The sequence below is a fragment of the Astyanax mexicanus genome, chromosome 23 (genome assembly GCF_023375975.1).
Source record: "Astyanax mexicanus isolate ESR-SI-001 chromosome 23, AstMex3_surface, whole genome shotgun sequence".
Lineage (NCBI taxonomy): Eukaryota > Metazoa > Chordata > Actinopteri > Characiformes > Acestrorhamphidae > Astyanax > Astyanax mexicanus.
The window spans coordinates 2710497-2732970 of NC_064430.1; the positions used below are offsets into that span (position 1 = coordinate 2710497).

General features: G+C 41.1%; 1 protein-coding gene across 1 annotated transcript in view; it reads left to right on the top strand.

Moving 5' to 3' along the window:
* The window catches only part of si:ch211-186j3.6 (neural-cadherin), a 488562-nt gene that overhangs the window by 392849 nt on the left and 73239 nt on the right, over positions 1-22474 (top strand). Inside the window, exons 24-25 of the mRNA XM_049470897.1 lie at positions 16509-16636; positions 18611-18738. Of these exons, the coding sequence (XP_049326854.1) occupies positions 16509-16636; positions 18611-18738 (256 nt within the window). The remainder of the gene's footprint in view (positions 1-16508; positions 16637-18610; positions 18739-22474) is intronic.

Below are 22474 nucleotides of genomic sequence, written 5' to 3' on the forward strand. Positions count from 1 at the left end.
TTTCTCTGTTGATAATGACTTCATGTTTCTCTTTGTTAAGGTTATTAAAGAGGAGTGGATAACACTATTACCTCACATTGAGTGAGTAATGTTAGGGTTATCCACAATGCTGTCCATCCATTTATGTGCGTTTTAAAATGGCACACAACTTCCTGTATAATACCAAATGATATATGAAGCAAACAGAACACAACCTTGAATCAATGCAAGATTTAAACAAAATGATCAGTAATAATCTGTATTTTCGGTATTTAGTATTATCTGCAATATGGAGTGTGAAGCATATTTAAAGTGAATATGCCTACTAACGTTTTATTGAGTGATCATTATTAAAGCACATATATCAGCATATACCTATATAATCTTTGTATCCAGAGTTTTAGGGAGTTTTATCACTTGTGCTGAATAAATGATTCTGTACCTAGAACCATTTCTGGGCTTGTCTGGGTGAAAAGAGGAACTTTTCTCTGAGCCGTACATCGATAACATTATTCCATTCCTCTTATTTCAGAGGAAATAATGGCTGTTTGCTGTTGTTTTTTTTTTATTTTACTCTGATTAAAAAACACTCATACAGTGAGAAACAGCAGCAGGAGCTCCTCAGATAAAGTGCTGTTCTCATTTCTCTCCAGGCAGGAGATGAACCAGTATACTGCCCAGCACTACTTTATTCTAAGAGTCTCTCTATGACCCATTCTTTCACTTATGTTTGTAGAAGCAGGTTTTATACACTTGTGGACACGGAAGAGTGATTAAAACACCTGAATTCGGTGATTTGGATGGGTGAGAGAATATTTATGTAGGATTATTTGTATAAACGTTTTTATTTTTTGACATTTTCGTCTATCCATCCATCCAGTAGTTGTTTAACTACACCTGACATTTCATGCGTACAGTTGAAGGTGATCCAAAGGTGATCCAATCATCAAAAACCCAATACCAGGTTAATTCCAGGTGTGAAGAGGCCGTATATCACTCCCTCGTTCTGGAGGAGTGCTGAAGTTTCTCCAAGAGCTACAAACACAAATGAAACCCTTTTAACTTGTTTCCATCTCATTATTCACAACAGTTATCCAAGACTTTTAATTTGCCTATAGATTGATTAAATGTGAGGTTAATTTAGTGATACTAAAACATAATGTGCGGCATAAATCAAGTTATGGCTCCTGCTTGTTTTTTCATGAAAAATGCTCTCGCTTTTTCCTTCATTTTTCAATCTGACCAATTTTTTCCAAATTAGAGGCTGTCTGAGCGTGTGCAGTGTGTTCGTTAGGGCGAGGGAACTGGAGGACGGGAGGATGCAGATGCTTTTACCAATGAGGTTGAAGAGCCTCCTGCAGTGCGTGCACTCTGACTGACATCGAGCTGGAGATTTAAGCTACATGTTTTTTCCAGTCTGGCCGCCATTTTTTTTAATGATTTGCTGATTTTCTGGGCAGTAGGCATGTATTTTCTCAGTTAAACCTGTTTTAAAATACTTTAAAATATGGATAGATTTACTCATAAAAAACGTAGTGATGTTCAGTCCCTGTTTGTGTTCATTAAAACATCTCGTAATCTCTCCAAATGAAGTTCTGTATTATTCATGGTTTATATCAGCAGCTGGTTTGATAAATCAGAGCTTAATGATGGTGTATCAAGTCAAAGTCAAAGTGGTTTTTATGGTCATTTCAGCTATATACAGAGTACACAGTGAAACGAAACAACGTTCCTCCAAGGACCATGGTGCACATAAACACAGTGTAGACAGAACAATAGTGCAACAGTACAAAAGTGCAGACAGACAATACAACACAATACAGACAAAGAATAATAAATAACAAGACAGTGTGCAAATTATGCAGTGTGCAAAAAAGACCAGGTGAGGTAGTAATTACTCTATTACACAGTGTGCAATAGAGTCCAGTGAGGTAGTAGGGTTTTTAGTGCTTTCCATTTTCTGGGGTAAGTGGGGTAAGAGTGTGTGTGCATGTACAGAAAAACCATCAGTTCAGTCTCTGCAGTTAAGGAGTCTGATGGCTTGGGGGTAGAAGCTGTTGCAGAATCTGGTCGTGCTGGACCGGATGCTGCGGTACCTTCTTCCCGAAGGCAGGAGGGAGAACAGTTCGTGTGAGGGATGAGTGGGGTCATTCACAATGCTGGTTGCTTTGCGGATGCTGCGGGTGGTGTAAATGTCCGTGATGGAGGGGAGAGAGACGCCGATGATCCTCTCAGCTGTCCTCAAGAATTTCCCCCCGGGGATCAATAAAGTATCTATCTATCTATCTATCTATCACAATACGCTGGAGGGTCTTGCGGTCAGAGACGGTGCAGGTCCCAAACCAGGCAGTGATGCAGCTGCTCAAGATGCTCTCAATGGTTCCTCTATAGAAGAGTGTGAGGATGGGTGGAGGGAGACGGGCCTTTCTCAGCTTCCGGAGGAAGTAGAGACGCTGCTGGGCTTTCTTGGCTGTAGAGCTGGTGTTCAGGGTCCAGGTGAGGTTATCTGCTAAGTGGACACCAAGGAACTTGGTGCTCTTAACAATCTCCACAGAGGACCCGTCGATGTTGAGTGGAGAGTGGGTGTGTTGTGCTCTCCTGAAGTCAACAACCATTTCCTTTGTCTTGTCCACATTCAGGTGAAGGTTGTTGACTGTACACCAGTCTGTCAGCCGCTGCACCTCCTCTCTGTATGCTGACTCGTCGCCTTTGGTGATGAGACCCAGCACGGTTGTATCATCGGCGAACTTGATAAAGCTGTTAGAACTGTGTTTTGCAGCACAGTCATGAGTCAGCAGGGTGAACAGCAAAGGACTCAGGACACTGCCCTGGGGGGCCCCAGTGTTCAGTGTGATGGTGCTGGAGGTGCTGCCCCCGAACCGGACTGACTGGGGTCTGTCAGAAAGTCCAGGATCCAGTTGCAGAGGGGGGTGTTGAGGCCGAGCGAGCTTAGCTTCCTGATGAGGTTCTGTGGGATGATGGTGTTGAATGCTGAACTGAAGTCTATAAACAGCATTCTGACGTAAGTGTCCTTCTTCTCCAGGTGGGTGAGGGAGAGATGAAGGGTGGTGGTGATGGCATCGTCCGTGGAGCGATTGGGACGATACGCAAACTGCAGGGGGTCCAGTGAAGAGGGCAGTTGTGTCTTGATGTTCCTCATGACTAGCCTCTCGAAGCACTTCATGATGATGGGTGTAAGTGCAACGGGACGGTAGTCATTGAGGCAGGACACTGTGGACTTCTTCGGCACGGGGACGATGGGGGTGGACTTGAGGCACGTTGGGACAGTGGCGCTGCACAGGGAGATGTTGAAGATGTCCGTGAGAACATCTGTCAGCTGGTCTGCGCACTCCCTGAGCACTCTGCCGGGGATGTTGTCTGGTCCTGCAGCTTTTTGTGGGTTGACTCTGCGCAGTGTGTTCCTCACATCCACTGCAGTCAGGCACAACACCTGCTCGTCCGGCTTGGGCATGGTCTTTCTCGCCATCGTGTTGTTTTGTGCCTCAAACCATGCATAAAAGTTGTTTAGGGCATCAGGGAGGGAGGCATCACGTTCACAGGACGGTGGCATTGTCCTGTAGTTGGTGATTGCCTGGATGCCCTGCCACATGCGCCGCGCGTCACCCGTGTCCTTGAAGTGGCTGTGGATTCTCTGGGCGTGTGCGCGCTTTGCCACTCTGATAGCTCTTGACAGGTCGGCTCTCGCTTTCCTCAGGGCCACCTTGTCACCCACTCTGAAGGCGGAGTCGCGGGTCCTCAGCAGCGCACGTACCTCAGCAGTCATCCAAGGCTTCTGGTTTGGGCGTGTGGTGATGGTCTTGGAGACAGTGACATCATCAATACACTTGCTGATGTAGCCAGTGACTGATGCTGCATACTCCTCCAAATCAACAGAATCGCCTTCAGTAGCAGCCTCCCTAAACATGTCCCATGCAGTGCACTCAAAACAGTCCTGAAGGGCAGAGATGGAGCCTGCCGGCCAGGTTTTCACCTGCTTCTGAACTGGTCTGGAGCGTCTGATGAGTGGTGTGTATGTTGGAGTCAGCCAAACACACATGTGGTCCAAGAACGCGAGGTGGGGCTCCGCCCGGTACGCGCTGGGGATGTTTGTGTAAACAAGATCCAACGCGCTCGCTCCTCTCGTTGCAAAGTTCACATGTTGATGGAATTTAGGGAGCACTGACTTGAGATTTGCGTGGTTGAAATCTCCGGCGATAATAAACAGTCCGTCTGGGTGTTTGTTTTGCAGATCGCTGATAGTCCGATAGAGTTCACACAGAGCCTCTTTAGCATTAGCACCAATGCTAGCGCTGGGTGGAATGTAGACAGCAGCTATTAGCACGGCGGAGAACTCCCGTACTAAATAAAAAGGTCTGCACCAGCGAAGAGCAGTGTTTGGCGACAGTCACAGCGTTGTTACACCATTCCGTGTTGATGTAAACACACACGCCTCCACCGTGGGTCTTCCCGGATAGAGCCGCGCTTCTATCGGCTCTGAACGCGGTTAGCCCGGCTAGCTGAATGGCGCTGTCCGGAATGTTGTCGTTAAGCCACGATTCCACAAAAACCAAAGCACAGCAGTCTCTGAACTCACGCTGGGTTGTTCGCTGGAGTCGGATGTAGTCCAGTTTATTGTCAAGGGAACAGACGTTTGCAAGAAAGAGCGATGGTATAGCCGGCCGGCTAGGAATAGCCTTTAGCCTCGCGCGGATCCCGGCTCTCTTTCCGCGCTTCCGCTTACGCTCGCACCGCTTGCGATGGCACTTCCGCTGGGCTCCGGCGTCAGGAAACACCGCGGGCTGGCGGCCTGGGTCTCTTAGCAGGCTAAGCTCAAGTAGCGTCTGCAGAACCTCGTCCGGTAGCGTGTTTTCTGGCTGGTTTCTCCACTGTAGCAGGGTCTGGCGGTGTTAGAACATGTGCACGGGTGTACCGATGCACATATTTGCAGGAAATAAACGGAAAAAACGACAAATAGTAACACAAAAGCACCATTTAACGGACCCGGAGCGGCCGCTGCGTGTTAACGCGCCGCCATCTATAATAATCTTCTGATGAAATTCAACACATCCACTGTGAGATGCTTGCGTTCAGGAGCAATCAGGATAAAAAAAAGAACTGAGCTCACAAAGATCTACATTACTTTATTAAAAATGAGAAGATCAAGTACTTCTACATGTGCTTACGTGCCTAAAACTATGCTATATATTAGGATTATGATATTATAATGGGTCAGTTTTTGAGCCAACACCCCGGTTGCTGAGTATTATATAGAAATCAGCCTGAATTTATGTGCAAACACCTTGGTTTCTAAGTATGATATAGAAATTGGACAGAATTTATGCATCAATACCCCGGTTACTGAGTATAATACACAAATCGGGCTGAGCCGCATGTGCCAACAACCCGGTTGCTAAGTGCAATACCGCATTCGTATTTCAATTCCCAAGAGGATAATGCAGGAATCTACCCGAGATTCATGTTCCAACACCCCGGTTGCTGAGTATAATATAGAAATTGGCCAGAGTTTATGTGCCAACACCTTGGTTGCCAAGTATAATACAGGAATCTACCCGAGATTCATGTTCCAACACCCCGGTTGCTGAGTATAATATAGAAATTGGCCAGAGTTTATGTGCCAACACCTTGGTTGCCAAGTATAATACAGGAATCTACCCGGGATTCATGTTCCATCACCCCGGTTGCTGAGTATAATATAGAAATTGGCCAGAGTTTATGTGCCAACACCTTGGTTGCCAAGTATAATACAGGAATCTACCCGAGATTCATGTTCCAACACCCCGGTTGCTGAGTATAATATAGAAATTGGCCAGAGTTTGTGCCAACACCTTGGTTGCCAAGTATAATACAGGAATCTACCCGAGATTCATGTTCCAACACCCCGGTTGCTGAGTATAATATAGAAATTGGCCAGAGTTTATGTGCCAACACCTTGGTTGCCAAGTATAATACAGGAATTGAGCTGAGCCGCATGTTCCAACACCCCGGTTGTATGTATGTATAATGTGGATATGAGCCATATTTGGCCCAATTCAATATGATAATTGGTTTTTGGTGTTTACGACAATCAGCTCAGGCCTCATATGCCAATACCCCTGTTGCCGTTTATAATATAGAAATTGGCCTGAGAGATACAGATCTGATTACCTAAACCCTTTCAGTAGGGGGTCCGTAATGAATTTAGACACGTTAGACTACCAAGTACAAATTGTATGTGGTTCAAATCTAATCTACAGAATACAATTCAGATACTAATTCTACTAACATAGCCAACAACGCCCCAACAACGCCCCAGTTGCTGAGTATAGAAATTGGCCTGAGTTTATGTTCCAACACCACGATTCCCAAATATTGTGCAGGAATCGGGCTGAGCCGCATGTTCCAACACCCAGAGTTTGTATGCCAACAGCTGTTTTAAAGGTATTTGATTAAAATCAGAACAGCATACTACTCAGATATTGATTCCATGAAATGTATATCTGTAATCATTGTGATAAAATTTAGATTAGACCTAACATAGCTTATGCCAATACCCAATATCTAAAATATATAAAAATGAGTATATTTTTTTATTTAAAAATAGCAAATTAGATACAAATTTGATCTTTTAAACCACTTTAATGCATTTTATTTTCCTCACAAACACTCACACGGAGAGATATTCGCAGGCAAACGTCTGGCAGATGAAAGCAGTGGGGGGGGGTATACAGTTACAAGCCGAGTGTCGCGCGCATTACGGTCAATTTGCCGAAACCTGCCTCACCGCCGACCCTCCCAGACTCTTACTGCTGCGCCGGGTTTCAGATATCGCTTTTTTTACTCGCAGTGTTCCGGGTCCATTTCCCGAGCAGGGGAGGGAAAGTCGGCGTGCCAACTGATGACAAACCGTCTATAAAACACACATACACACTTCTACACACTCACACTTGTACACACACTCTGCCCCCTGACGTGGTGCTGATTTGTATATGCTGAGTGATTCGTAATGCTATTTGCTGCGCCCATATGCCGTCTGTTTGCTGTAGCCGTCCCGTGGGGCCGAGTGAAAGAGGCCATTTTTCATGTTTAAGAGAGGAAATACTTTTAGGGGGGTGGTAGGGGGGTCCGAGGCCCCCCCCCCTCCCGAGCTGACACAGGGATTAATGTGCAGCGATGTGCAGGGGAGGCCTGCATGAATTAGGGATGAGGAGAGAGGGGCGAGCCGGGCGATTCGGCGTGACGGCTGCCGAGCGTGGCTAAGTGCTAAAGCGTGTAGCGGCGCGGCGCACGACTTATACAGCTGTTTCCAACACGGGAGCGTTAGCAGCCCAGGAGCCGCAGGAGGGCCATAAATACACACACACTCTTATATACACACACATTTATTATATACACACACTCATATATACACACATGCATACTGTAGTGACTGGACTGTATGTAATGGACAGAGTGGCCTGTAGTGATGAATCAGACTCTACAAACACACACACTTTATCTCTGCATGTTCTTTATATAAGATCATCCGTATAAATAAATGTATCATGTCATTTCTTAATATTGATATAAAGGTTTTTGTGGGATGTGCATCATTTTAATCAAAAAAGAAAAAAAAAATGTAGATGAGTTTATTTCATAATTCATTCATTTTTATTTTGCTCATTCGTCTGTTCAGTAATTCATTCATTGGTTAGTTTCTACATTAATTAAATCAATTATACATGATTAATTAATTAATTATTTCATGATATTTTCGTTATCATCCTTTCGTTCCTTTTTGTCTCTCATTTTTGTATTCTTTATTCATTTTTCTTCTTTTCTGTCTTCATTCATTCATTCATTTGTTTGATCATTTATTTGATCATTTATCATTTTTTCTTATTTTTTTTCATTGTCTATCTTTAATCAGTTTATTTTATTTGATGTTTCTTTTCCCTCATTTTTTTAAAAAATCTTTTATTAAGGTTATTTTTGTTTTTTTTCATGTATTTTCTTCTTTCTTTCATTTTGTCTCATTATTTTTTACTTTTCTTTCCCTCTGTTTTTAGTTTCTTTTTATACATTTTTTTTTCTTTCACATTTTGTTCCTCCTTTCAGTCTTTCTGTCTGTCTACAGTTCCTTTTTTCCTTCTAATTCTCATTAATTATTCTATTCTTTCACTCCCTCCAGCTCCTCCCTTTCTCTGGTCTTTTTCTCTCTACACTCGTCCCTAAACGTCACAGCGGCTTTAACAGGAAGTGGCCTAAACTCGGTCAGTTCACGGTCAGGACACTGTGTAGTTCTATAATAAAGTCCTGTATCTGTTTCTCTACATACATTATTATTATGAAAAAAGCTCTACTTCAGCATTACAATTCCCAGCATGCATCTGCCAGTGTCGTGTGTCCAGACTTTCACAGCCTCTTACAGATCATATAGATTATGTATTAGGTCTGACCTGTTATTTGTGTAAAAACAAAAACAAAAAAAAAAGGTGATCCAGTATAACACTGTTTTAGTCCAGTGGAGGAGTGGGCGGGTTGAGAAACGATAGGATTTCGGCTTTTATTCATGAATATTCATACATGCAAACATGTCACCTCTGATTGGCTAACAGCACTGGAAGGCAGTGATCCAAACAACGGTTGTATGTTATTTTACAACATGTGTAATGCCCTGATTAAAAAACAGGGTTATTCCACCAAATACTGATTTCTGAACTCTTAAAACTTTATGAATATGAACTTGTTTTCTTTGCGTTGTTTGAGGTCTGAAAGCTCTGCATTTTTTGTTATTTTAGCCATTTCTCATTTTCTACAAGTACATTCTCTAAATAACTGAATATTTTATTATTATTTTATAACTCAAACATTCAGATTCAGAAACTGAAGTGGTCTCTTAATTTTTATTTTTTCCGGAGCTGTAAATGACAATCATATAAAGTTTTAAAAAGCAATTCCTAGAAAGATATCAGTGCTTAAGACCCAATGATGCTTCAGTATCAATGTACTCATCTCCACCAGACTGAAATATGTGTTTTCATGCGCTTGTTTTGCTGCTAAAAAGAGGGGCAGGGTAAGTAATAATCCATCAAAGACAGTTAGTAAAATATGAGAGATAAAGTGAGTTATGAAAGCGAGGAGATAACACTCTGACAGCGGCGGTGGCTCAGGGACGGGGTCTATAAGTCAATTAGGCCTGATTCTGATGCAAGGCGGTGGGCTGTGATTCCGATGGGAGGGAATTATCCGTGTGAGATTCACCGCGAGGCAGTGATTGAAGGAGTTAATGAAGACAGGAGTTTTTAGCACAGGCCACCACTTGTCCTGATGGCTTAATCATGGTTTGGACGACCCCTGCCACCGTGCGGCGCCGCGCCACTTATACTGGATACAGCGGGATTACTCTCCGACAAGAGCTTTCAGCTCTACTTCAGCCGCCGGCCGATCAGCGACCCGAAACAGAGAACAAGTGACTGTGAAACATCTCTGAGAGAGAGAGAGAGAGAAACCTGAGAGAGTGGAGAAAAACCCTGAATAAACGAGAGGCAGAGAGAGAGTTTCCCAATAACGAGAGAACACAAGTAATGCACATTGAGAAATGGGGCATCCCTAACCCTTTTTTAAATGCATGCTTGAGGTGAGGTGCTAGACTAGTACTGTCTGTGTGTGTATCAGATAATTAATGTTATAGTTAGTTATAGTTTCAAATAGGTTAAAAATAATTAATTTCTTTAATTGTATCAAATTGAAAACCTCTAAAAATATAATCAAGAGGAAGATGGATGATCACAAGCCATCAAACCACCAAACTGAACTGCTTGAATTTTTGCACCAGGAGTAAAGCAGCATAAAGTTATCCAAAAGCAGTGTGTAAGACTGGTGGAGGAGAACATGATGCCAAGATGCATAAAACAAAAACTGTGATTAAAAAACAGGGTTATTCCACCAAATATTCATTTATAAATTCTTAAAACTTTATGAATATGAACTTGTTTTCTTTGCATTATTTGAGGTCTGAAAGCCCTGCATTATTTCTCATTTTCTGTAAATAAATGCTCTAAATGAGAATTTTTTTATGTGGAATTTGGGAGAAATGTTGTCTGTAGTTTATAGAATAAAACAGCAATGTTCATTTAACTCAAACATAAACCTATAAATAGCAAAATCAAAGAAACTAATAAAAAAAAAAACTAAAAAAAAAAAACTGAAGTGCTCTTATTTTTTTTCCAGAGCTGTATTAAAGGTGAGGTGCTAGACTAGTACTGTCTGTGTGTATATCAGATAACTAATGTTATCTATACTCAGTTTTGAGTATGCTTGTGTCACAAGATGTACTTTTCCCGTCGTTATGATAGCAAAAACACACTGACACGCCCTAAATCGAGCTGCATGGTGCACGGTTGACGTCTTGCCTATATATATATATATATATATATAGCTAAAATATGCAATATAACACACCCGAAACTTGCCCTGAGATTCTGAGAGTATCTTGAGTAAAAAAAGGACTAACTGTGAGGCCAAACTGATTAATGCAGACAGACTGCAGGATCTAAACTCCAGCACCGAGCACCCCGCCTGACAGTTTAAAGCCTTTCTGTTGCTTCATTAATTTTTAATTTGCCAATCGACTAGCTCAGACAAAAGCAAACTTTCCTTAATATGTTTGTTCTCGTATACTGGAGGAAGATATGATCATAATTACAACCTCTTCTGCACGGGTATCTACCTTGGTTGCCAGTATGGTGATGTTCGGCTGTTACTCTGAAGAGTTTGTGAAGGGGGTTTAATTCAGCTGCGGAGCAACTTTGAGCTGTTTTGCTTTGTGTCAATCAATAATCGTCTATTTTAAAGTCTGTTTTCATTTATATGGTGCATTATGCAACACTAGTAAGGAACAGGGGTGTCCCCATGTTTCCCGTCTAATTTAGCAGTCTTACCGCTGGGTGGTGATGGGATGGGTGGGTAACTAAGTAAAGGAAAGCTAAGTAAACAAAACTGTAATTTCTAAAAAATAGATATATTTTAAAGTCAAACGAGTGCTGGATGTTAATCTACACAGATTATTGTCCTAAAAACTGTTTATTTGGGTTGTTTTGAGTAAAGTTCTTCTGTTTATTTACAGTAAGCTTAGATTTCCAGATTTCCACTAAGGCTGGGTGCAGCAGCATTAGCATTAGCGGGTAACAGCTAGCGCTAGTTGCAGTTAGCCCTGAGTGTTTTAGTAAACCAGGGTGATATTAGCTAGCGGTTCGTCTCAGGTAGCTTGTTTAAACACAGTAAATGTGAATGGCAAAAGAGCTAGAGCTTATCGCGGTTAGAGGCTAATGCTAATGCTGCTCCAGTGCTAGCCGGGGTTATGAGCAGCAACAGGCTGATAATGCTCACCTGTAAATGGGGAATGAGCTAGCACTTAGTGTGGTTAGCGTCTGATGCTAATTCTGCTCCAGCAGTGCTAGCCAGGGTTAGAAGCACTCCTGATGAGTGCCAGTTTCATCACTATAATGTTTTTGGTGGTCTTTTTGTAGTCACTGCACTTGAGGATACTTTCAAAGTTATTGATATTCTCGTTTTTGCATTGTCTTAATTTAGTTGAGTAGTTATTGCTTCTCATAATCTGGATTAGAACATTACTCAAATATTCACTATTCACTGTATACCTGTAACTCTACCTCTTCACTACTTTACTTTAACTGATGCTCTCAAACACTTTATTAAGAGACAAGAAATTCAAGTCATTAACTCTTGATGAGTTCAGCACAGCTGTTAACTGGAAGCCTGAATTCCAGCTGACTCTACCTCATAATAATTTTACACGATGATTTTAAATATAACATATCATTGATGTCCAATGAAAAATAAGTATTTCCATTTTTTATTGATTGTTAGTTTAACACATAACTGTGCCAAAATTCTGTGATGAATGGACCAATAGAAGTAGTTTAGAATTACCTGAAATAAACTTATTTTACATTTACTTTTTTTGAGAGTTTAGAAGGGTTTGAGATACTTGGTTTTCATTGGACAGTTTTTTTTTGGTTTTGTTTAAATAACCAATATGTTTTTCTTAACAGTTTGGGTGAATGTATTATTGAACATTTTAAATAATGAAAAAAACTAGGACAAAGGATGGGTATTAAAACTCACATCCCTGTTATAATAACCCACAGCACAGTTATTACATGTTAGACCATTTTCTGTACTTTTTCTCCTGGTCAATTTCCACCTAATATATTCCACCCCTTGACCAATGGCAGGGTGGATGAAGATAATCAGGGGTTAATGCTGGAGATGATCAGTGTAGACCAGCTACATCCTGTACATAGCAGCTGTATTCTGTAAAAGCTGTAGCCTCTTTCTTTGTAAATTGAACAGATCTATACACTGGCTGCACCATAATGACCAAAATTCATCAGGTTTATTACGTGGTTTCAGGTTCCTCGCAATTGATGTCCTCGACCTTCTCCAGCGATGTTGTGAAAGGTCCGTTAATCAACTCCTGCCTCTTTTAGGACATTTTCCTTCAGTCTTCATACCGATTTAATTAAAATACTAAAAGTTTGCAGGGTGTGTAATTGACTTTCCACGTCAGGAACATTACACTTTTAACCCTGATGAACCCATTACCCCATCACTGTCCTGATGCAAGGTGAAAGCTGCTTCAGGAGGTGGTCTGAGACACACTTAAAACAGATACAAATATGTTCACTCAAACTTTTCACTTCAGGAGGTGGTCTAAGATGCATTTAAAATGTGAACAGGTTCAATAATTCAAACTATTTCAAGAGGTGGTCTGAGACGCGTTTAAAACAGATTCAAATCTGATCACTCAAACCACTTCAGAAGATGGTCTGAGATGCTTTTAAAACGGGTACAAATCCAATTACTCAAACAACTTGAGAAGATAGTCTGAGACACATTTAAAACAGATACAAATCCCATCTTTTATACCACGTCAGGAGGTGGTCTGAGACACATTTAAAATGTGTACAGGTTCAATTATTCAAACTATTTCTGAGACGCATTTAAAACGGATGAAATTCTGGTCATTTAACTTTAGAAGATGGTCTGAGACGCATTTGAAAAAGATACAAATCCAGTTACTCAAACTGTTCACTTCAGAAGATGGTCTGAGACGGATTTAAAATGTGTGCATATCTGATCATTCAAACTTCTTCAGAAGATGATCTGAGATGCATTTAAAACAGATAAAAATCCCATTTTTTACCACTTCAGAAGATGGTCTGAGACGCCTTTAAAACAGATAGAAATCCCATTTTTTACCACTTCAGAAGATGGTCTGGGACGCCTTTAAAAATGTGTACAGGTTTAATCTTTCAAACCATTTCAAGAGGTGGTCTAAGGGTGCATTTAAAACAGATACAAATCTGCTCACGCAAACCATTTCAAAAGGAGTTCTGAGACGCATTTATAACAGATGAAAATCTGGTCACATAAATCACTTTAGAAGATGGTCTCACGCATTTAAAATGGGTACAAATCCGATCACTCAAACAACTTGAGAAGATGGTCTCAAACGCATTTAAAATAGATACAAATCCAATCACTCAAACTGTTCACTTCTGGAGATGGTCTGAGATGCATTTAAAATGGGTACAAATCTGTTCTTGCAAACCATTTCAAATGAGGGGCTGAGATGCACTTAAAAACAGGTACGAATCTGTTCACTAAGACCAGTTTAGAAGGTGGTCTGAGATGCATTTTGAAAAATATATATTGATCTGATCTATTAAACTACTTCAGAAGATTAAAAATGTGTACAGGTTTAATCATTCAAACCACTTTAAAAGGTGGTCTAAGACGCACTTAAATCAGATTCAAATCTGATTACTCAAACAACTTCAGAAGACTGTCTTAGACGATTTTAAGAAAGATACAAATCCGATCACTCGAACAACTTGAGAAGATGCTCTGAGACGCATTTGAAAAAGATTGAAATCTGTTCACTCAAACCACTTCAGGAGATGGTCTGAGACTCAATTAAAACAGATACAAATCCAATCACTTAAACGGTTCACTTCTGGAGATGGTCTGAGACGGATTTAAAACCGGTGCAAGTCTGATCACTCAAACCACTTTAGACAATGGTCTGAAATGCTTTTAAAACAGGTAGAAATCTCATCATTTAAAGTATTTCAGAAGATGGTCAGAGAAATATATACAATATATAAATTCAATCACTCAAACCACTTTAGAAGATGGCCTGAGACACATTGAAAACAAGACACTAATTTGTTTACTCAAACCTTTCGAGAAGATGGTCTGAGACACATTTTAAAAATGTATTAATCTTATCCCTCAAACCACTTCAGAATATAGTCTGAGACACACTTAAAAGAGATACAAATCTGTTGACTTAAACCATTTCAGAAGATGGTCTGAGACACTTAAAAAAGATACAAATCTGATCACTCAAACTGTTCACTTCAGGAGATGATCTAAGACGCACTTAAATCAGATTATTTTTTTTTACTCAAACCACTCCAGAAGTTGGTCTGAGACTCATTTAAAATGGATTCAAATCTGAACCACTGCAGAAGATGGTTTGAGACACATTTAAAATGTATAATCATTAAAACCACTTCAGAAGGTGGTCTGAGACGCACTTAAGTCTCAAACCACTTAAGAAATGATCTGAGACGCATTTAAAACAGATACAAATCTGTTCACTCGAGGTACCTCAGTAGGTGGTCTGAGACACATTACAATCCAGACATATTTAAACCCTAAGTGTGAATGCATGTGGATAATATCTGATTAGAATAATAATCCAGATCACATGAACTGACCAGGTGTAAACGCGGTCATTGTGATCGTCACTAAAGACAGATCCTCCAGTTCCAGTGGCACTAAAATGTGCAATTTTACCGTATTTCAGGATTTGGTTCGGCTCAATTTGGATCTCTTTCATCCCTCTGTTACATGTTAGTCTTCATCTGTCTGATCTGTGTAATATTTCATCTCAGAACACTGTTCTTTTTATCTCGGTATGAGCGAGCTGTTCCCTGGCCTCGATAATTCAGAGTTGTAGCAGGTTGCAGGTTGGATCTCGTAATAAAGCGTAATAAAGAGATAAGACCAGCGCATTCTTCTCTTACACTTACCTTTAACACACCTGACTCATCTTCACCCCCGAGTTTCTGCTTCTTTAAAATGCCGAGGCCTGTGTTTATAGCAAAAATATTCCTTTATTGGATGGAAAAATAGTTATTTCGTTCAACAGTAGCAATTGTATGACCTTGTTTTTGTTCTTGATTCTTCCGAGAACTGTGTAAAAGAGTTTTTTTTTTCTCTCTTAACTATTGCTCTTCATTTCCTGAGTCAGTCCTGATGAGGGCTAGTTTAATCATTATCATGTTTTTTATGGTCTTTTTGCAGTGACTGCACTTTTGAGGATACTTTCAAAGTTCCTGATATTCTTCTTTTCAGATTGACTAATCTTAATCTTTTCTTCAAGTATTTTTTTTAAGTGGAATCAATTAGAAAATCACAATATTCTGTGAATAATTGATTAAGTGCAATTAAGACGTGCAGCGCACTTTACTTAGTTGAGTAGTTTTTGCAATAAAATGGATTAGAAAGTTACTCAAATATTCACTATTCACTGTATACCTGTAACTCTACCTCTTCACTACTTTACTTTAACTGATGCTCTCAAACACTTTATTAAGAGACTATAGGTGCACTTAAAATCCTTTTATTTTCCCAAAAATCGACAGTTCACCTTATATATGAAACTTTTTTAAGGAGCAGTCAAGCCACTCCGCTGAAGTACAGTGTTGTAAGTGTGAGTTATAAGTGAAGTTTCTCCAGCACTAAGGCTGGGTGCAGCAGCATTAGCATTATCTGCTAACTGCAGTGCTAGCTCTTTCTCTGCTCTGATTGTTTACCGTATTAAAACGAGCTACGTGGGACGAACCGCTAGCTGATAGCGCCCTGGAATACTGGAACACTCAGGACTCCTCATTCTAGCGCTATCAGACAGCATTTGAGGCTAATGCTAATGCTGCTGCTCCCAGCCTTAGTGCTGAAGAAACTTTACTGAAAACTCACCCTTAGACAAAAATATTGGAAATCTAAGCTCACTGTAAATAAATGGAAGGACTTTACTCACCCAAATAAACAGTTTTCAGGAGAGAAATCTGTGTTGATTAACACCCAGCACTTGATTAACTTTTTAATTTATTTTATTTATTTTTTTATTTATTTTTTAAGAATTATAGTTTTGTTTACTCGGGTGCTTCCCCGTTAGAAGGAAAGCATAGAGACACCCTTGCTCACTTCAAAGTGGGCATCATTGCTAGTGTTGCTTAATGCACTTTATAATTTGGTGCACCTTATAGTCTGAAAAATACGGTAACTCAGATATGATCAGATAAGCTTTTCTCCATCAGTGCCTGTGTACTCGTGTCTGATTCCTGTTAGATTGGACTAAACATTGTAGACTTAGGTAAATCTCTCTCTCTCTCTCTCTCTCTCTCTCTCTCTCTCTCTCTCTCTCTCTCTCTCTCTCTCTCTCTCTCTCTCAGAGCTGATCGATGGTACTCCCACCCTGAAGATAAACCACGGCTCAGGCACTCTGGTCCTGCAGTTGCCCGGCAACGTGAATGTGGCGGACAGACGGTGGCACAGACTGGACGTCAGGAGCAACAGCAAGGTGGGCGTCAGTGGGCGGTACCAGGGCATGTGCCAGGCCACTCCCCCCTCCCTCCCTCCCTCCCTCCCTCCATCCATCCTAAAACCATAAACACTCAACTCCCCATCCCTGACTTCCTAAACTGAGGGGTCTCTCAACATCAGCATCATCATCATCATCATCAGCATCATCATCACCATCACCATCATCATCGATAACCTTCTGACTGTTTTTCCGAACCAGAATAGCAGGTGTGAAAGGTGCCACCCTACCAAAAATGGTAGTTCATTTCTATATAATTTGGACTTTTGGACCAGTTACAGAAAGCTATCAATTACAAAGTCAAGCTATAGTCGCCCATTAAACAATAGAAGAAGAAAAAGAATCAGTGTTGTGCCTAAATCGTCTCCCATTGGCTAATTTTTCACCAAAAGAACTCTGGTTCTTGAACAAGTTCCATTCGACTTATAAAAACTGTGGGGCTTTTTTAGTGAACCAGCCCCAGTTTTAACCTTAAATAAACTGAAATCAGTTGTGAACATGCATATATTGTACTAGTGCATCTCAAAAACTTAGACTTTCATTGAAAAGTTTATTGTTGATGATTATGGCTTAGAGCTAATAAAAAAACCAAAAATCAGTGTCTCAGAAAATTTGAATATTATATAAGACCAATTTGTACTTTTGTTTGGAAGTGTGCCAAGTCCTGCTGGAACATGAAATCCACATCTCCATAAAAGATAAGATATGAAGTGCTGTAAGATTTTGTGGGAAAACAAAACTGCACTGACTTTAGACTTGATAATAAAACACAGTGGATCAACACCAGCAGATGACAGACATGACTCTCCAAACCATCACTGATTGGTGGAAACTTCACACTAGACCTCGAGCAGTTTGGACTGTGCGTCTCTCCACTCTTCCTCCAGACTCTGCTCCCTTGATTTCCTTTAAATAAAAAGTAAAATTTACTGATGATCAGTGATGGTTTGGAGAGTCATGTCTGTCATCTGCTGGTGTTGATCCACTGTGTTTTATTATCAAGTCTAAAGTCAGTGCAGTTTTGTTTTCCCACAAAATCTTACAGCACTTCATATCTTACAGCTTCCCTCTGCTGCTGACAACTTTTATGGAGATGCTGGATTTCATTTTCCAGCAGGACTTGGCACACTGCCCACACTGCCGAAACTAACAATTGGTCTTATATATAATGCTCTATTGGCTGTAAGCCATAATCAACAACAATCATTAAAAGAAATACATTTTCAAAGATATTCTATTTTTTTGAGATGCACTAGTATATTAGAGTTGTGTTTCACACCAAAACTCCAAAATTAATGTACTGCATTCCATATTTTTTCTCTAAAGATCAGACCCAGTGTGAAAAATGCGAAAGCGCCTTAAATGCATCAATTTCCGACGTCCCCTGCAGTGCTGCATGTCCCAGTCAGCAATAATGCAGCGTCTCCATCCAGCCCACACTGTAGAAACCACCTGAGGGTCACTTCCGAATTACAATTCATAATATTCACTTTCCAGCCTGAACGGCGTATAAATACGCTGCCCGCTGACTGCAGGAGGAATATTGCGGAGTCTTGGCTCTGTATTTGAGATGCAGTGAGTTTAATTGTGCTGTGGCTCTTACGGTCTGACAGACGGCGGCGCGAGAGCAGTTACGCGAGAGCAGCGACAGCGTGTAAAAGGCTTTGTGTCTGTGTTAATGGCGTTTTTTTGGGATGAAGAGCAGGATGGTGTTGAGTGATTGTCCTGTAGGAGCTGCGGGGAGCCGAGCTCCTCTGGGTCGAGTGCTGGGACCGCTGTAGCTGTGAATGGGCTGTAAGGTTCTTCACTGAAGAGCAGAGTGGATGGAATGGGAATGAGCTCCTGGTCAAGTGCAAATTGAAACTTTTCAGTGCGTTTAAGCTGAGTGAGCGCGCTGGTCTACAGTCAGTGTGTGATACTGTATCTGTATAACATGTATGATATGTTTTACAGGACGTACGCTTCACTCTGGATCGCTGTGCCGGAGCCACGGTTATGGAGATGGAGGGGGTGGGGAGCTGGCTGACCACTGAGGACCACACGTCCTGCGAGGTGACCGGCGTCACACCAAATCTGGACAGGTAAAGTCTTAAAAAATATGAATTAAGGTGCTTTAGATGGTTCTTTGATTGCGCTTTTCCACCAAAAGAAAATGTTGCGTTCGAACCGTGGTGCTTTTTAGCGAACCGGCCGGCGTTTTCACCAGTTTTAGAAAGAGGAACCATCAAAACGTCACACCAGTAAACGTACCGGCACTATCGGCTGATGTGGGCGGAGTCAGAGAGCCAGGATGCACATTATCTGGTTAGATGTCCAGCACATCATAAAACGCCCAGCTCCACTCCATTTTTTAGCTTTTTTAGCTCGTTTATCACTTGCTTTTTAGTGTGAACATATCCTGCCCGAGATAATTCCTTCTCTAGTTCACCATAGAAGTTTCTTCTTCCTAGTTCTCCCTTCAAGTTTATCCTGGAACTCCGGAGAAACACCAAATCCAGAGTAAATACTGTGTTTCCTCAACAGAACACTGTGTATTCTCAGACACACCCACAGATGTTGTCACGGTTCGCACAGAGGAACCTGTTTTTCTTTGGTTCCCACTTTGAACGAACTTGCGTTCTTGGTTCTGAAAACTACTTTTGTTGGTGGAAACACAGCGAACCGGTTCAAAATTAGGCTTGTGAACCAGAAAAGTGCCGGTTCCATGTTGGTGGGGCTGTAGAAGAACCAGTTTTGGGCCTGTCAGTCAAAAATGACTGACAGTTTCTAGACAGGCATTAAGGCCAAATCCCAACTCACCTCTTGGTCCTACCACTGGTCCTGATTCTTGTTAGGATGGATGGCTAAGTTAGAGGTGAGTATTATCAGCCTGTAGCCTGCTGCTAACCCCGGCTAGCACTGGTGGAGCAGTATTATCATTACCCGCTAACCGCACTAAGCGCTAGCTCTTTCACCATTTAGAAGTGAGTATATTGGCCTGTAGTCTGTGTGTTTACTGTGTTAAAACAAGCTACGCGAGACGAACCACTAGCTAATATCACCCAGGCTTACAGGAATACATGGCATTTAGCAGTTAGCCACTTATGATAATGCTCTTTTTTTAAGAATTACTTAGCTTAGCTTCACCTAGTTCAGCAGTAAGACTTGCTGAAGTAGAAGGGAAACATGGCGACACCCCTGTTCCTTACTAGTGTTGCTATTCAACTAGTGAGCTTTACAATTTAGAATATTTTTAAACAGGTTTTTATTTATTTATATATATACAGTTGTGGTCAAAAGTTTACATACACTTGTAAAAAAACATAATGTTATGGCTGTCTTGAGTTTTCAATAAGTTCTACAACTCTTATTTTTCTGTGATAGAGTGATCGGAACACATACATGTTTGTCACAAAAAACAGTCATAAAATTTGGTTCTTTCATAAATTTATTATGGGTCTGCTGAAAATGTCACCAAATCTGCTGGGTCAAAAATATACATACAGCAACATTAGTATTTGGTTACATGTCCCTTGGCCATTTTCACGGCAACTAGGCGCTTTTGGTAGCCATCCACAAGCTCCTGGCAAGCTTCAGGTCGAATGTTTGACCACTCTTCTTGACAGAATTGGTGCAGTTCAGCTAAATGTGATGGTTTTCTTGCATGAACCCGTTTCTTTAGCACTGTCCACATGATCTCAATGGGGTTTAAGTCAGGACTTTGGGAAGGCCATTCTAAAACCTTAATTCTAGCCTGGTTTAGCCATTCCTTTAGCACTTTTGATGTGTGTTTTGGGTCATTGTCTTGTTGGAACACCCAACTGCGCCCAAGACCCAACCTTCGGGCTGATGGTTTTAAGTTTTCCTGCAGAATTTGGAGGTAATCCTCCTTCTTCATTATCCCATTTACTTTCTGCAAAGAACCAGTTCCACTGGCAGCAAAACATCCCCAGAGCATAATACTACCACCACCATGCTTGACAGCAGGCATGGTGTTCCTGGGATTAAAGGCCTCACCTTTTCTCCTCCAAACATATTGCTGGGTGTTGTGGCCAAACAGCTCAATTTTTGTTTCGTCTGACCAGAGAACTTTCCTCCAGAAGGTTTTATCTTTGTCCATGTGATCAGCAGCAAACTTCAGCCGAGTCTTAAGGTGCCTTTTCTGGAGCAAGGGCTTCTTTCTTGCACGGCAGCCTCTCAGTCCATGGCGATGTAAAACACGCTTGACTGTGGAGACTGACACCTGTGTTCCATCAGCTTCCAAATCCTTGCAGACCTGCTTCTTGGTGATTCTTGGTTGACTCTTGACCATCCTGACCAATCTCCTCTCGGCAGCATGTGATAGCTTGCGTTTTCTTCCTGATCGTGGCAGTGACACAACTGTTCCATGCACTTTATACTTGCGTATAATTGTCTGCACAGTTGCTCTTGGGACCTGTAGCTGCTTTGAAATGGATCCAAGTGACTTCCCTGACTTGTTCAAGTCAATAATTCGCTTTTTCAGATCCACACTGAGTTCCTTTGACTTTCCCATTGTAGCTTTTGTAGCTGAGTCTAATCACTGGGTCAAATGAGCCCTATTTAAATGGGCTCATGAGAAGTCAACAGCTGTAGTCAATCAGAATCACTTACAAGAAGTGAAGAGGCCATGACATGAAGCTAATTTGATTGACACAACTCGCTACATCACCAAAATTGACAAATTTTGTTGCTGTATGTATATTTTTGACCCAGCAGATTTGTTGACATTTTCAGCAGACCCATAATAAATTTATGAAAGAACCAAATTTTATGACTGTTTTTTGTGACAAACATGTATGTGTTCCGATCACTCTATCACAGAAAAATAAGAGTTGTAGAACTTATTGAAAACTCAAGACAGCCATAACATTATGTTTTTTTACAAGTGTATGTAAACTTTTGACCACAACTGTATATATATATATATATATATATATATATATATATATATATATATATATATATATATATATATATATATAAACAGGTGGTTCTGGACCAATCACAGATCACTGGTGACACCACATTTGATACTAGAGCAACCCATGCAGAGACAGTGTGATGAAAAAATGTAAAAATGTTACAAACAGTCTGAATATAGCTTTAAACCAACCAAAAGCAAGTAACTGTTTTTATGTAGATCATGTTTTTTTTTTTTTTTTTATCTTTTAAAATTGGCCCAATTTCAATCCTGTGCTTGCTAAGTTCTGACATCTTTTATTTGGCTTTGTTCAGTTCCCACAGTGGACTTTTAAATCAAACATGGATGGTGGAACTATTTTCTTTAGTGGAAGGTGAAATGGCTTTGTTATAAACACAATAAATGCTAAAATAAAAGTAATAAAAAACTTTTAAAACTTTTCTCTCATAAAAGTCTGTTCCCTGAAGATCACTGAAGGTCACATGTTGAATAGTAGATACTGTAGTATCACGGATGTGGTGATCTTTGGTAATCTTCAGTGAACTTTGGTGATTTTTTTGGATTGCGTACCTACGTTACTGAAGCATCGGTAACATTTTAAAGACCTTATCGTTCTTAGAAAGACTCCCTCGGTGGGGAAGAACATTCAGAGTATCTCATTTCCATCTTAGCCCGAGGTGTGTGGGGGTGGGCAGTGTTTTGTGTTGGCGGGGAGTCTACGCTGCGGTGGGCCCGGAGGAACCGGCGGTCTCTCGCTCAAGGGCATAAAGAGCTGAGAACCCTCCGCCAGCCCAGAACCCGCCGAGAGCGCTCTCGCGCTCTTATTGCTGCTTAACGGAGCGAGGCTCGGCGGGCGGTGCACTTTAGTGCTTTCCTGCGCGATGCGGTGGATCAAT